The sequence below is a fragment of the Pipistrellus hanaki genome, assembly GCF_964339955.1.
Source record: "Pipistrellus hanaki genome assembly, chromosome: 18".
NCBI lineage: Eukaryota > Metazoa > Chordata > Mammalia > Chiroptera > Vespertilionidae > Pipistrellus > Pipistrellus hanaki.
Window position 1 is genome coordinate 15,945,904 of NC_140520.1, and position 13,625 is coordinate 15,959,528.

Consider the following 13,625-nt stretch of genomic DNA (forward strand, 5'->3'; position numbering starts at 1 on the left):
CAGGGCTGCTTCCCTGAAGGCACATGGAAGGGGCCCCTTTTCCCTGTTCCATCTTCTGGCTATACTCCCTAAGATCACAGGGAGGAGGGCTCTCACTGGAGCACAAAGGGCACTGCCTCAGCTCACAGATCATTTCCCTCCCAGGAGGAACACATTGAATTATGAGAAATCAGCAGATGGAGGGGGTGGGGGTTGGGGAGAGAATTAGCTAAACCTTCAGTGCAAAGGACTTCAGAAAACTCATTTGGTTAAATGCTTATCCCTGTTGCTTTTCTCCCCAATGCTGCCTCTTTTTGAGTGTTGCTTTGCTAAAATTATAGAGTGAAAGGAGAAATTTCCAGCTTTGATTTCTGTTTGTAGTTTGGTGACAAATGATGGGGGTAAAACTCAAACCATCCATCTATTGAGTTCTTGGAATTGTCAGAGGGTTTTATTTGTACATGCTTCCCTGACCCTCATTTTCTCAGATAAGTAAAAATTAAGCTACATTTGTAAACAAAGTACTTTTTAGTGTTGATTTTTTTTTTAACAAATGAATTGTATGTTTAGCCAAAATAACACTAACACTTTTATTTAATACTAGAGGCCCGGTGCATGAAATTCATGCATGGGGGGGAGGGGTTGTGTCCCTCAGCCCAGCCTGCATCTTCTCCAACCTGGGACCCCTTGGGGAATGTCCCTGTGGGATCGGCCCTAAACCAACAGTTGGACATCCCTCTCACAATCCAGGGCCGCTGGCTTTTAACTGCTCACCTGCCTGCCTGCCTGATTGCCCCTAACCACATTTGCTTGCCAACCTGATTGCCCCCTAACCACTCCCCTGCTGGCCTGATTGTCCCCAACTGCCCTCCCCTGCTAGCCCGATCACCCCAACTGCTCTCCTCTGCCAACCTGATGGCCCCCAACTGCCCTCCCCTGCAGGCCTGGACCCCCCCCCCCTAACTTCCCTCCCCTGCTGGCCATCTTGTGGTGGCCATCTTGTGACGACGTGAGGACGGCCATCTTGTGGTGACATTGCACAAGGGTGTGACACCACCGAGGCTTTTATTATATAGAATAAGTATACTCAAAGGGCTCTGCATACAGATTTTTGTATGATGAATATGCACTTTAAAGTCCTTGCAAGTAGGCATAAATTCAGAGGCCCTTTGTAATTTCATGTGCATCCACGGAAGTCAGAGTGGAGAGATGTTGCTATTAGGAATCCATGTCATGTTACACACTTCTCAAGGATAGTTGGCACTGCTCCAAACTTGAAAGTTTCTCATTTTAAAAACTGCAAGTTGTGTTGCCTGAGCACACACAAAGAAATGAGAAAATGAGACTCTCGAGCACTTGAAAGATGCAAATTTTAAAGTGCTTGCAGTGTGTTTTGCCACACTGAATACATTTTTCCTTTCCTAGTAAATGAAAAAAGTATGAAATACAAACTAAGTCCCCATACTTAGCTTATTAGCAGAGGAAACTTAACCCACAAAGCACACTGCTGTTAGAAAGGTGGTTGGTGATCGTTCATGAACAGACCTGGCTCAGGGAATTCTTCATTCTGCTTTATTCACATCTGAGCTTGTCTTACGTTTTTTCTTTCAGTGCTGCTCAAAACCATCCTCACCTATCCTTTGGATGTTATTTCTCATGTACACAATTTTTTTTTCTGGCCAAAGACTCTTTCCTTGAGTGAAAAGTTCTCAAAATTCATAATTGCATAACTGTATCTCACACTTACCCATTATCAGTTCATGGAGGATTAAAAATTTTTTTAAAAAAATTTAAATTTAAATATTTTTTAAATTAAAGATTTTTTTTTAATTGCCTTTTAGAAAAAGAGGAAAAGTGAGGGGGAGAGAGACAGAAACATCAATATGAGAGAGAAACATGGATTGGCTGCCTCCTGGAGCCCAAAACATGGACATGTACCCTGATCAGGAATTGAACTGGCAACAATTTGGTGCATGGGACAACACTCAACCAACTGAGCCACACAGGCAAGACATAAAATTTTTAATTAAAATTTTTTTAATTAAAATATTTTTAAGTATTTTAAAATGAAGTGTTGCTCAGAAATTAAGGGTTGGTGGGGGGGAATAAATTGCTTAAAGAACCATTGGAGGGCACAGCACAGAACTAGCTGAGTTTCCAGAAATGGGCTCCAGATTGAATTTCAGGCCTAGAGGCTGCACAGTGAGGAAGCTGCCGTATAGTGTAGCTTCTGGATCCAGAAACACACCTTCTATGCCTTGATCCAGCCCAACCAAACAGGTGCCACCTACCTTGCTGCTCTTGAATGTGACTCACTCCTTGATCAGTCTTGTTGAATACATCAGATTGGCTAAAGCCATGGTTCATCTAGAGCCCTAACTCCGCTAGCAAGATAGGGAGGGGAAAGAAGACTTTTAATGGAAGCCAAGCATTACAAGGAGGTTAAACCGAACATTACAGGGAGGTTAAACCGAGCATTACAGGGAGGTTAAACCGAGCATTACAGGGAGGTTAAACCGAGCATTATAAGGAGGTTGCAGTGGGTGCTGAGATAGCCCAGCCTCAGAATCCACTTCAGTTAGTAGCTGTGATACAGCCTGTGTCATTCACTACTTGGAAGCTCAGTGTGACAGGTCAGGCTTCTGGGATATAAGATCTTCCTGCAAGGGGATCGGTTGGAATGTTAGGATACATGTCGTCTCCTCTCCAGAGAAGAACAGTTCAACATCCTGCCTGATGTGGGCAGAGAAAACCTTTTGGCTGCTGGCATTTTGGGACAGGGTAGGAAAGGAGCTTGAAGGACATTTTAGTATGAAGACTTACACTGAGTTCTCTTGTTCTTCATCCCACTTTTGCTGCCCAGCCCTGCCTGGTATCTCTGGGTCCAAAACTTCTTCTGCCTATTTTTTCTCTAGGGAAATAATCTGCGGTCTCCTGCTAGGGTAGGAATGGGCTGCCATGTTTAGAACCTGTGACCCTGGGTCATACATCGTTCTGTGTACTTCCCTACACAGACCCTGCCTGATCCTGCTGTCTCAGCCCCAAAGCTATAGCACCCCCCCCTTGTGGGGTACACCAGGTGCCTCCAAGGACAGGACAGGACCCAGCTGGGGTGGCTTCTCCTCCTCCTTCTCCTCCTGTAGACATCTGGGGGAGTGGCCCCTCTCTGTGTGCTAAGTCAGTGGATGGCCCTCTAGATGCTTTCTCTCTTTTCAAAGCTTTTGGGAGGGAAGGAGGAAGGGGGGCAAAAAAAAAAAAAAATCAATAAAATATATTAAAAAATAAAATAAAATAAAATAAAATAAAATAAAATAAAATAAAATAAAATATCTGACCCCCAGTTTATTAGGACAAAATCAGATATTTGAGTATTATTTCTGAAAAACGTGAGTTTTATTTTTTAATGTTTATTTTGTTTATAAACCATGTTTCTCAAAATAAATACTTATAATTAACTTAAAAAAAAATAAAAATAATAAAAGTAAGGAAATAATTAGGATATCAAACACACAATACAGTGTATACATGATGTGTTGTGGAATTGTGCACCTGAAACTTGTGTAATTTTGTTAACCAGTGTCACCCTAATAAATTCAATAAAAGGGGGAAAAATTAAAAAGGTAAAAAAAAAAAAAAAAAAGCTTTTGGGAGATCTCTTGTCCACTGTGTTCTCCCCTCCCCTTCTCTTTGTCTCTTACTGTTATCAGAGTGGGTTTGGGGAAGGGAAAGAGAGATGTGCATGTGATTGACCTGCCAAGCTTAGCCATAATCCTTTAAATTGAGTATTTATTACATATATCATTTTCAGTCTTGTGCATACAAATACTCATGAATATGTCTTTAAATATAAGAATTGATATAGGGATTATAGATAAAACTTGAGAATACAAATGCTAATGCTCTCACTTTTAAATTATAAAATTACTTTTTTTGTTTGTTTGTTTTTATTCTGAGGAGAGGAAGAGTCCACATTTCTAGGATACTATTGTAAATACAAAAACAAAAAGTAGTGCTGCCCAAGAATGCCATCAGAATGGAGAAGGGATCCCTCCAATGGGCTCTCATGGCCAAGAAGGCCTCCTGGAGGAGGTGGGAATTGAACTAAACTCTGAAGAGAGAGAGGGAATCAGGAAAAGATTGGGTTTGTAGTTGGGTATTGGCAAGTGTGACTATCTTTCTCTTACCTCGTGGAGACATGGCAGTGTGTTCTCCATTGAAGGATCAGTGTGAGTGCAGAGGGGCCAGCTCTGAAGCCACTGGCGTGTAGACCATGGCGTTTTCTTGGACCTGCTGGAGCAGCCCATCCAAGTTTCTTTAGTGCCCAACTGAGAAATCTAAAGAAGTGTCATTTACTAGCAGCCTGCTGGCTCCCAGATGCTGCTCACTACTACAAGTGTAATTCTGATTAAAGCAAGGAATTAGAGCCCAAATAAGATGGGTAGTTTATATTATGAGTTTCATACTTGAACGTCTCTATAGTTAAAACTTCTTAATAGCAATAAACAGCAGGTTTTAGTTTTCAACAGCATGTAGAGCTAGTATTCCAGTATTCTCAATATTTTTGTAGCTTCTCTCTTTACTTTGATATTTTGCTTATTTTTAAAGTCAATCATCATCTTTAAGTTCTTAAACCAGGCAAAGCAGAATGTCAGTCCAAGAGGGGACTCAGTCTTATGTTCATTCCACACATGTTTGTTGAATGTCAACTATGCCACCAACACTGGAGGTCTTATGCCCCATAGATAAGGGGGAGCTACTATATATGCAAAAGTGGGGGAAACACTACCTTGAAAAGATACCTGCATCCCCATGTGTGCAGCAGTATTATTTACAATAGCCAATACATGGAAGCAACCTAAGTATTCACTGATAGTGAATAGTTAAAGAAGTTGTGATATTGATATATATGCAATTGGGCTATTATTATTCAGCCATAAAAACTATTTGCAACAACATGGATGGACCTTGAGTGTATTATGTTAAGTGAAACAAGTCAGACAAAGGAAGATAAACACTGTGTGAGCTCACTCCATGTGGAATCTTAAAAACAAAACTAAGCCCAACAGAGAAAGAGAGCAGACTTGTGGTTATCAGAGGCAGGGAGTAGGAGGAGGGGAAATTGGGGGAGCTGGTCAAAAGGTACACACTTCCGGTTATAAGATAAATAAGTCCTGGTGATGTTATGTACAGCATGGTGACTAGAGTTAACTGCTGTATGGCATATGGGAAAGTTAAGAGAGTAACTCCCGAGTTGTCATCACAAGGAGATTTTTTTTTTCTTCTTTCTTTTCTCTTTATTGTATCATTATGAGAAGATGGATATTAGCTGAACCTACTATGGTAACCATTTCACAATATATGTAAATCAAAACATTATGCTATATGCCTTGAACTTGTACAAGGATGTATAGCAATTATTTCTTAATAAAACAAAAAAATAATTTTAAAATATTTCTCTGCAATTTTACAAAAGCTTCCTCCAAAATGTGTGTTCAATATAAAATGTTTAAAATATTTTCTTTCTTATTAGAGGCCTGATGCACGAATTTGGGGCGGGGCCAGCCGGGGAGAGGGGCCTTGGGTCCTTGTCCGGACAGCCCTGCCCCCTGGTCAAACTCCCGGTCAAGGTCAAGGGGACAATTTGCATATTACCTTTTTATTATATAGGATTTATTTACAATGATTTTGAAAACTCTACTTTTAAATTATTTCTTGCTAATGCATCCTACTTGAACAATAGAATTGACTGAACATTCTGAGCGCCAAATGAACAACCTTTATACCAAGTTTTTAATGTGGTACATTCATAAGATGAAAGTGTTTCAAAAAGTATAATTCAAAATAAATAGAATAAATAATACCTGTTGTATGAATTGAAAGATGAGAGGTGGAGAAGGGACAAACTTGGGAAAACTTTTGCACTGAAGATAGAACTTGAGATAGATGCTAAATAATAGATGGATGTGGTAGAAGTTAAAAGGGTATTTCAAGTTGGGAACAGACTCTTGGCGAAGGTGCATTTGGCTTCTTGTGGAAGACTAAAGGAAATATTGACAAATCAGGGTGGGACCAAATTATAGGTGTTTTCCAATGTCATATTAAGGAGTTTTGTTGATTTTCTTTCATAAATAATGGAGAGGTATGAAAGTTTTGAAAGACTATAATGAGTTTGATGGAGTAGTTTTAGATATTGCCCCCTGTGAGAGGAATTTGGAGGCAAGTAGACCATTTATTATCATATGTGTATGAGATGCCGGGGACCTCAGTTAATGTCGTGGGAATGTCAAACAAGGGAGTTGAAACAAAGGCTTCCGATGCAGTGCTGTAGGCTTGATGCCGTTAAGGAGTAAAGGAAGATCTTCCAGGCAAAGCTGGGGCTATGAGGGCCGAGCCCCTTGCACGAATTTTGTGCATTAAGCCTCTAGTAATTAATATAAAAGCATTAATGAGATGGTTGACATGTTTTTCTCATACTGAGTCTTTGAAGCCTGGTGTGTATTTAACATCGAGAACATATTCCAGTGTAGCTACAGTTCAAGTGCTCAGTAGTCACGTGTGGCTGGTGGCTACCACATTGGACAGTGTGCTATTTGACAGTTTAATAAAGCTAACTAATTTATGTAGCAGATGTCTCAAATAAGCTGGTGCTAAGACTCACTGTATTGGAAATTATAATTTCTGCTTATCCTTTATCACTTCTATTCCTTTTGTTTATTTTAGCTTTTTCATATTTAAAATGTTCTTTTAGCCAAATATCATTTTCCCCCAAAGCACCAAGAATTTTCAAAATATTCATGACATACCATTTGATTTCTCATTTAATTCTCCCTTTGACAAACAACTTTAATAAAACAAATCAGACTGAGTCTCTTTGTTCTTCCTTTGTCTATCTTAAAACGCTTGATTATGAAAGAATTGGACAATACATCTTCAAAACCCTAGGATAAATGACATTTCACTTGGAAATGAAACTGCAGTACATTTTTCATGTTCCCCTGTCTGTCTGTATATTTCTCCAGTGCTGAATATTGACATCAACTTGCTGGATTTTTTGTTGTTGCTATATGCTAAAGAATGAAGTTCAAAGGGAGCTTCCTTCTATAGAAAACATGCCAAGGACATTGTGTTCCATCTTCACAATGAAATGCAGATTTCCACTAAAAGGCAAATCCATCATTTCAAAAGGTTGACTAGGATGGTGCATTAAAAAAATCCAGCTGCTTAAATTTAGGGCATTGAAAAACGGCTAAAAAAAATTTCCCTGGGTCTCAAACATTTTCATTTAATTATGGATTTCATAGATTTTCATTTAGTCTATGATCTTGTGTTTCAAACACATCACTCGACTATGATATGTCACTTATTTGAATGATGTATGTTGCCGTTAAAGAATATCCTTGAATTTGCTAATGTAGTATTAATTTTTGCACAAGAAATATTGGAATCTTCTCACAGTGCTTTGCTTTTTCATGATTGTTCTGGGCTTCCTTCACTCCCATTTAGTTTCTTCGTTATTTTTGTGTTGTTTTTTTTTAAATCTTCTTTGCGGACGTTGTCTGCCAGGACAGCCATCGTGTTCTCCAACCAACTTGCCTTCAGCTTCTTCAGCCACCTAGTTCTCTCTGCCACACCACTTGGATGTGCTCTGCCAACTGTTGTCTGAGAGGTTTAGGAGGAAGAAGTGGCAGAGAGAGTGTTACTCCTGATGACTCTCTGTGGGTGTGGAGACGCGGTCCCCACCCGCTGGTCTGGGAGCACAGATGAGGTCTGCTCTCCACAGCTGAGCCAGCCACAAATCCTCAAGGACGTGCTGTAGGGGCCAAAGGAACAGCAAAAAAAAGGGCTTATGTCAGACATGTCTCTACAGTGTATGTATTCTCCACAGGAAATACGTTAATAGTTGTTTATTAAAAGTCATGGCTAAGTCTCCATGCTCCCCTCTTCCAGAGGCTAGTCCTGCTTTTCCTCAGGACCAGCATCAGAGCTGTGTCAGGGCTCAAATGCCCCAGGAATACATCCTGACTAGGTTTCCTAGATTGAGTGTTTGGCTCTCCTATTATCCTTGGCTGGTGTCTATTTAAGCATTTGATCGTACGATAACATTGCCCCTGGGCCAGTCCCTGAAAGTAATTGTTTCTAATAATCCCTCGCCACCCAGTATGTTTTACTAAAGATCCATTTGGTGTCATTTGCAGACATCCTCTCTCCAATGTCCATTTTCTTCCTAAAGAATTGTTAATTTTGAAAAAGGAATCTGTTCCAGTTAATATCAGCCCACTTCTTCTAATGTTTTGCTGTGTTTCTCTCTCTCTCAAAGAGCTCAACAATTGAATGGCATCATTTTCTTTTTTTCTGGACCCCCATTTGTTCTAGACTTAAATGAAGGAAATATGGCTGTGCTTCAACATAGTTTATGGGGGCATTGCATTCTGGGGTCCTTGTGCTTCCAAGCCCCTGCCAGCACTGGCTATCAAAACTGCTTAGACTGCAAATAAAATATGGAATGAAATCCATCTGGCATTTCTCATTGAATTAGGACCAGAACATTTTCGTTAAATATTAACAGATGGTTAAATTCTTAATATCAAGCTAGCATTTGAAAACATCTAAGGGGACCCACATGAGGAAGAAAGGATAGAGGCCCATGTGTTTTCTCCATCGCTGAGCCCTCCTTCTCCTCCAGCCTTTCCTCCCCTCTTTCCTCCGAACATGTGTTGAGAATCGTTGGAGACGCCTATCTCAGATAACTTCTCTCCTTTGGTACCTGGTGTCAAAATAGTGTGTGACGGTATCAAAATATTGTAATCAAATGTTGGCCAGCTCAGGTGAAATGTCAGCATTGACATGCTTCAAGATCTTTTATTAAAGTGCTCTCTCCTCCCTCCCCCCTTTTTCTCTCTCTCTCTCTCTATAGGAAAAAGAAAAGAAGTATATGCTTCCCTTGGACAACCTGAAAGTTAGAGATGTGGAAAAAAGCTTTATGTCCAGCAAGCACATCTTTGCCATCTTTAACACAGAACAAAGGTAAGAAAATGGAGCGGCTCTGTCTTCAGATTCCCCATCCCCGCCCCCTGGAATTTCTACATGACCCAGAGATCATATTTGCCATAGTTGCTTTGGCCCCACCTTGAAATTTGTTAACTCATCCGTTTTGCCTTCCTTTATTTTGTAGTTTTTAGCTTCCACCATAGGTTATGGATTCTAAAGATGAAAAATTAGAGTAAGAAGGATCTTCAAATATTAGTTAGTTTATTCCCTGTTTTGCCAAGAGCCACTCCCATGATGCTGCTCCCATTCTTAAACTACATTTTATTACTTTAATGTCTTTCTTACCCTGAATTTATTGTTTACTTTAAGATTACTCAGCCATAATTTTAATGATATTTGTCTGGCGTAGTTGGATATCACTTAAGACCTTTCCCTATATATGACTAGATTCTTATTATGAATCTATAATATATATGAATCTATTTCTAATTATGACTAGATTCTTGCATTGGTGAATAGAATTATCCAGTTAACATGAATACATTGTACTTTACAGTTTTTCCAAACACATCTTATTGTCTGTTTTGTGTGTTTTTCTGACAATTGCCCATGAGGTTAAAAGATAGAGTAGAATGGTTACCATTTTATAAATTAGAAAATATAGCTCAGAGAGGGTAACTGACTTTCTTAAGATCACAAAATTAGAGCATTGGAAAACTTAAACCTGAATCTATCTTATCTAAGTATATATTTTTCTTCCTTTCTTCCTTCCTTCTTTCCTTCCTTCCCCCCTTTTTTCCTTCTTTCCTTCCTTCCCTCCTTTTTTCCTTTCTTCTTTCCTTCCTTCCTTCCTTCCTTCCTTCCTTCCTTCCTTCCTTCCTTCCTTCCTTCCTTCTTTCCTTTTTTCTTTTCATTTTCTTTCTTTTCTTTCTGCCACTCACCTACAATATCAAAACTTAATTTGGGGCTGATTATCCCAGAGTGCCATGGTTGTTCACTGAAATAAATTAAGCGGTAAAGTTAAATAAACAAATGGAGAGGTAATGGAGGACAAGGATAGAAAGGTGTAAAAGGACTGTTACAACTAGGCAAGGAGAACATGGGAGATCTTTTCCAAATGGAAATGCTGTAGGAAAAAGCTAATTAATTTCTATGACTCAGTTATTAAGAGACGGAGTCATCAGCTGTGGGGTCTAGTTTTAACTCATCTTTCCAGGTCTTTTATCTTTATTTAGCAATGAATGAAGTTCCTTGATTAGGTTCAGTGACTGGCCCAGGGTCAATCACACAGTGAATCAAAATAGCAAAAAGAGTCTTTTCTCTACATTCCCAGTCAGTTGCTCAGAGTGACTCATACAAAAATACAAAAACCACAAGAGCAAGGCATTTAAAGAATCAAGGGAACAGCAAATTAGATATAACTCCCCTATCAAATACTGAGATGGGATTGTTTTTTTAAAAGACTTAGGGGGAAAAAATAAAACATTAATAATAGAAAGAATAAAAAGAGAAAAAAATAAAATGTTAGTAATAGAAAGAATGAAAAGGTTTCCTGGAGAGAGCAGTAGCATGTCTTCACACTGGGACCACACTCAGTGACTTGAACACCTTCCTCAGAGCAGTGGGGAAGTGGGTGGTCCTAAGAGAATCATTGGGGTGCTCAGCCTTCTGGCCTGGATGCAGAATGGAAAGTGTAACTACCACACAGGAGTAAACTACAATCAGGTCCTTGGGCTATCTGGAAAGTTTAGGTTCTAAATGGGCTTGGTCCTTGGCTGGTGTTGCTCAGTGGGGTCTCAGATTTGATTCAGGTTTGAGTCAAGAGCATGTACCTGGATTGCAGGTTTGACCCTCAGCCCATCAGCGGAAAGTCACCAATTGGTGTGTCTCTCTCACATCTATATCTCCAGCTTCCTCTTTCCGTCCCTCCCTTTCTCCCTCTCTACTCTCTCTAAAACTCAATGGAAAAAATATCCTCAGGTGAGGATTAATAACAACAAATACTGATAATATAGCTGTCTCAAAATAAAAGGGCTTGATACAAAGTAAAAAAAAAAAATCAGCATCTTTTTAGATGAAATATAACTGTGGATTTTAAAGAGAACAAAAGACACCAAAATAAGGAAACTCTATAAACTTAAGATAAAAATACAGGTATTCTAGAATACTATTTAGTTCTCAGCAGGCATTGAACTCTTCAGCTACTTTTCAGAAACTCCAGAGTGCAAGGATGTCCTGTCTACAATCACTTTTACCAATGTCTTTTTCTCTGAAATTGTAATTAGTTTTCAATTAATTTTGTACTGGTGAGGGCCTCTCAAAAGTACAGTGCCGAATATAATGGGGGATCTTTGTCTTATTTATATTTTAAGGAGAATTATTTCATAACTACTGTATATCAGGCAGCTGTTATGTGCTAGGTACTGCTCTGTGTTCTTAAAATACATCTGTGAATAAAAGGGACAAAAAAGATGATTACATTCTAGACAGGGAAGTTGACAGGGAGACAGACCAACACCATAAAGAATCTCACTTGCCTGGCCAGTATGGCTTAGTGGTTGAGTGTCAACCTATGAACCAAGAGGTCACAGTTTGATTCCTGGTCAAGGCATGTGCCCTGGTTGCAGGCTCCATCCCCAGTAGGGAACGTGCAGGAGGCAGCCATTCAATGATTCTTTCACATGGATGTTTCTTTCCCACTTTCTTCCTCACTGAAATGGATTTAAAAAAATCTATAATAAAAGGATAATATGCTAATTAGACCAGATGACCTTCCAGACAACCTTCTGGATGAAGCCAGGGCTACGAGGAAAGCCCGGGTCCCGGGTGCCAGAGAAAAGCCGGTGCTGGCAGCTGGGGGAAGGAAGGCTTACTCATGCATGAATTCCCTGCATCGGGCCCGTAGTGTATATATATTTAAAATCTCACTTTATCGGAGGAGTGTGAAAATCTCACTTTATGATTGTGAGCTTTATTATTCAAGGAAGTCTGTCAATTTTTTCTATATTTATTTTGAGGTCAATCTGTTACTAGGTTCTTACAAGCTTAGAATTGCTTCTTCCTGGTGACTTTCTTTTAATGATTTTGTGGCAACTGCTTTTATTTCTAACAATGATCTTTACCTTAAAATTAACTTTGTCTGATCATAATATAGTTACACTACCTTCCTTTTGGTTAATATTTGCTTGGTTTATTATTTTTACTTTGTTTGGTCATCAGTCTGTATTTTTTTATCGTGTTTTTCCTATGGCACATAGCTGGATTTGTTTGTTTCTTTTATTTAATGTGAGAGCCTTTTCTTTTAACTGGTGAGTTTAGCCCATTTATATTTATTATTATCATTACTGATTATTTGAATTTGTTTGAACATCTTATTTTAGTCTTTTTCATTAACCTGCCTTTTCTATACTTCTTTTTCTCCATCTTTGCTGACTTATTTTCCTTTTACTTAAGTTAATTAATTTTTTCCCTTGGCTTAGAAATTATATACTTTATTTTTAATCTTTTATATGATAATTCTTTTATCATTTTTTACTTGAAGTTTGAAGTTAGTCATTCTAGTCTTTTTTTAATGACCTTAAAACACTTTTACTCTACTAATCTCTCCTAATTTCCATATTATTATTACCCAATATTTGAGTCCCACCTCACTTTTTTTACTACTTTATTCCATATTATAATGGTTTATGTGATAGTGATTGTTCTGATTTATCAACTTGTTTTTCAGTTTCTTTGTTCACATTTTTTCTCTGTTTAATTTTGGTGCATTCTCCTTCACACTAAAGTACACTCGTTAGGAATCCCTTCAGTGGCATATTTAATTGTTTGGTGTTTGTTTTCCTGAAAATGTTTTATTTTGTCCTCATTATTGAATAACACTTCAGTTGATATTAAATTATAGGATGATGGTTCTTTTATCTAATACTTTGAAGTCATTATTTCCCAACATTCTGGCTTCTGTTCTGTTTTTTTGAGGCGTTAGCTGACAGTTTAATTATTACTTCTTTTAATAGATCATCTGTTTTTCCTCACTGGTTGAATTTAAGAGGTTTTTTGTCTTTAGTATACTGACGTTTCAATACAGTGTGTGTTTTGCTTTATATTTCCTGGTTGGGATTCATTGTGTTTCCTAAATCTGAGGATTCATGATTTTAATGGAGTCTGAAAAAAAATCTATGTCATTATCTCTTTAACTTTTATTTCATCTCTATTCTTTCTTGTTTCTCTGTCTAGAATTCCTGTTAGACATGTACTCATCCATTTTTATCCTGTTCTTCATATGTTTTACTCTCTATTTTGTACATATCTCCTTGTTCCTCATTTTGGATCACATTTTTAGCTCTGTCTTCCCATTCACTACTAGTAGTACTCTCTTTACCTTTGACTGGGCCAAAACAAATTTGCCTGTCATCTTTGAGATATAAGATGACAATAGACAAATTATTTTTGCCAGTGGACAAATTTTTTCCCCCTCCAATATTATTTTTCTGAGGATATGGCTTTTGGAGAGTCCTGACTCTCACATAACCCCTAAGATCTTGTTTTCTATTCTTTGGTAGCCACTAAGATCCAAGCCTTTTAGTTTCTAAAACTGACACCATACGGTTGCAAAGAGACAAAAGATGTATTTCTTATCTTTATCGCTTGCTTTCTTTCTC

General features: G+C 38.5%; 1 protein-coding gene across 7 annotated transcripts in view; it reads left to right on the forward strand.

Annotated features, from left to right (window-relative positions):
• Positions 1-13,625, forward strand: part of DNM3 (dynamin 3) — a 359,120-nt gene that overhangs the window by 235,782 nt on the left and 109,713 nt on the right. For all 7 annotated transcript variants that reach the window (XM_084865979.1, XM_084865978.1, XM_084865975.1 and 4 more), the window contains one exon: positions 8,894-9,003. In XM_084865979.1, the coding sequence (XP_084722105.1) occupies positions 8,894-9,003 (110 nt within the window). The remainder of the gene's footprint in view (positions 1-8,893; positions 9,004-13,625) is intronic.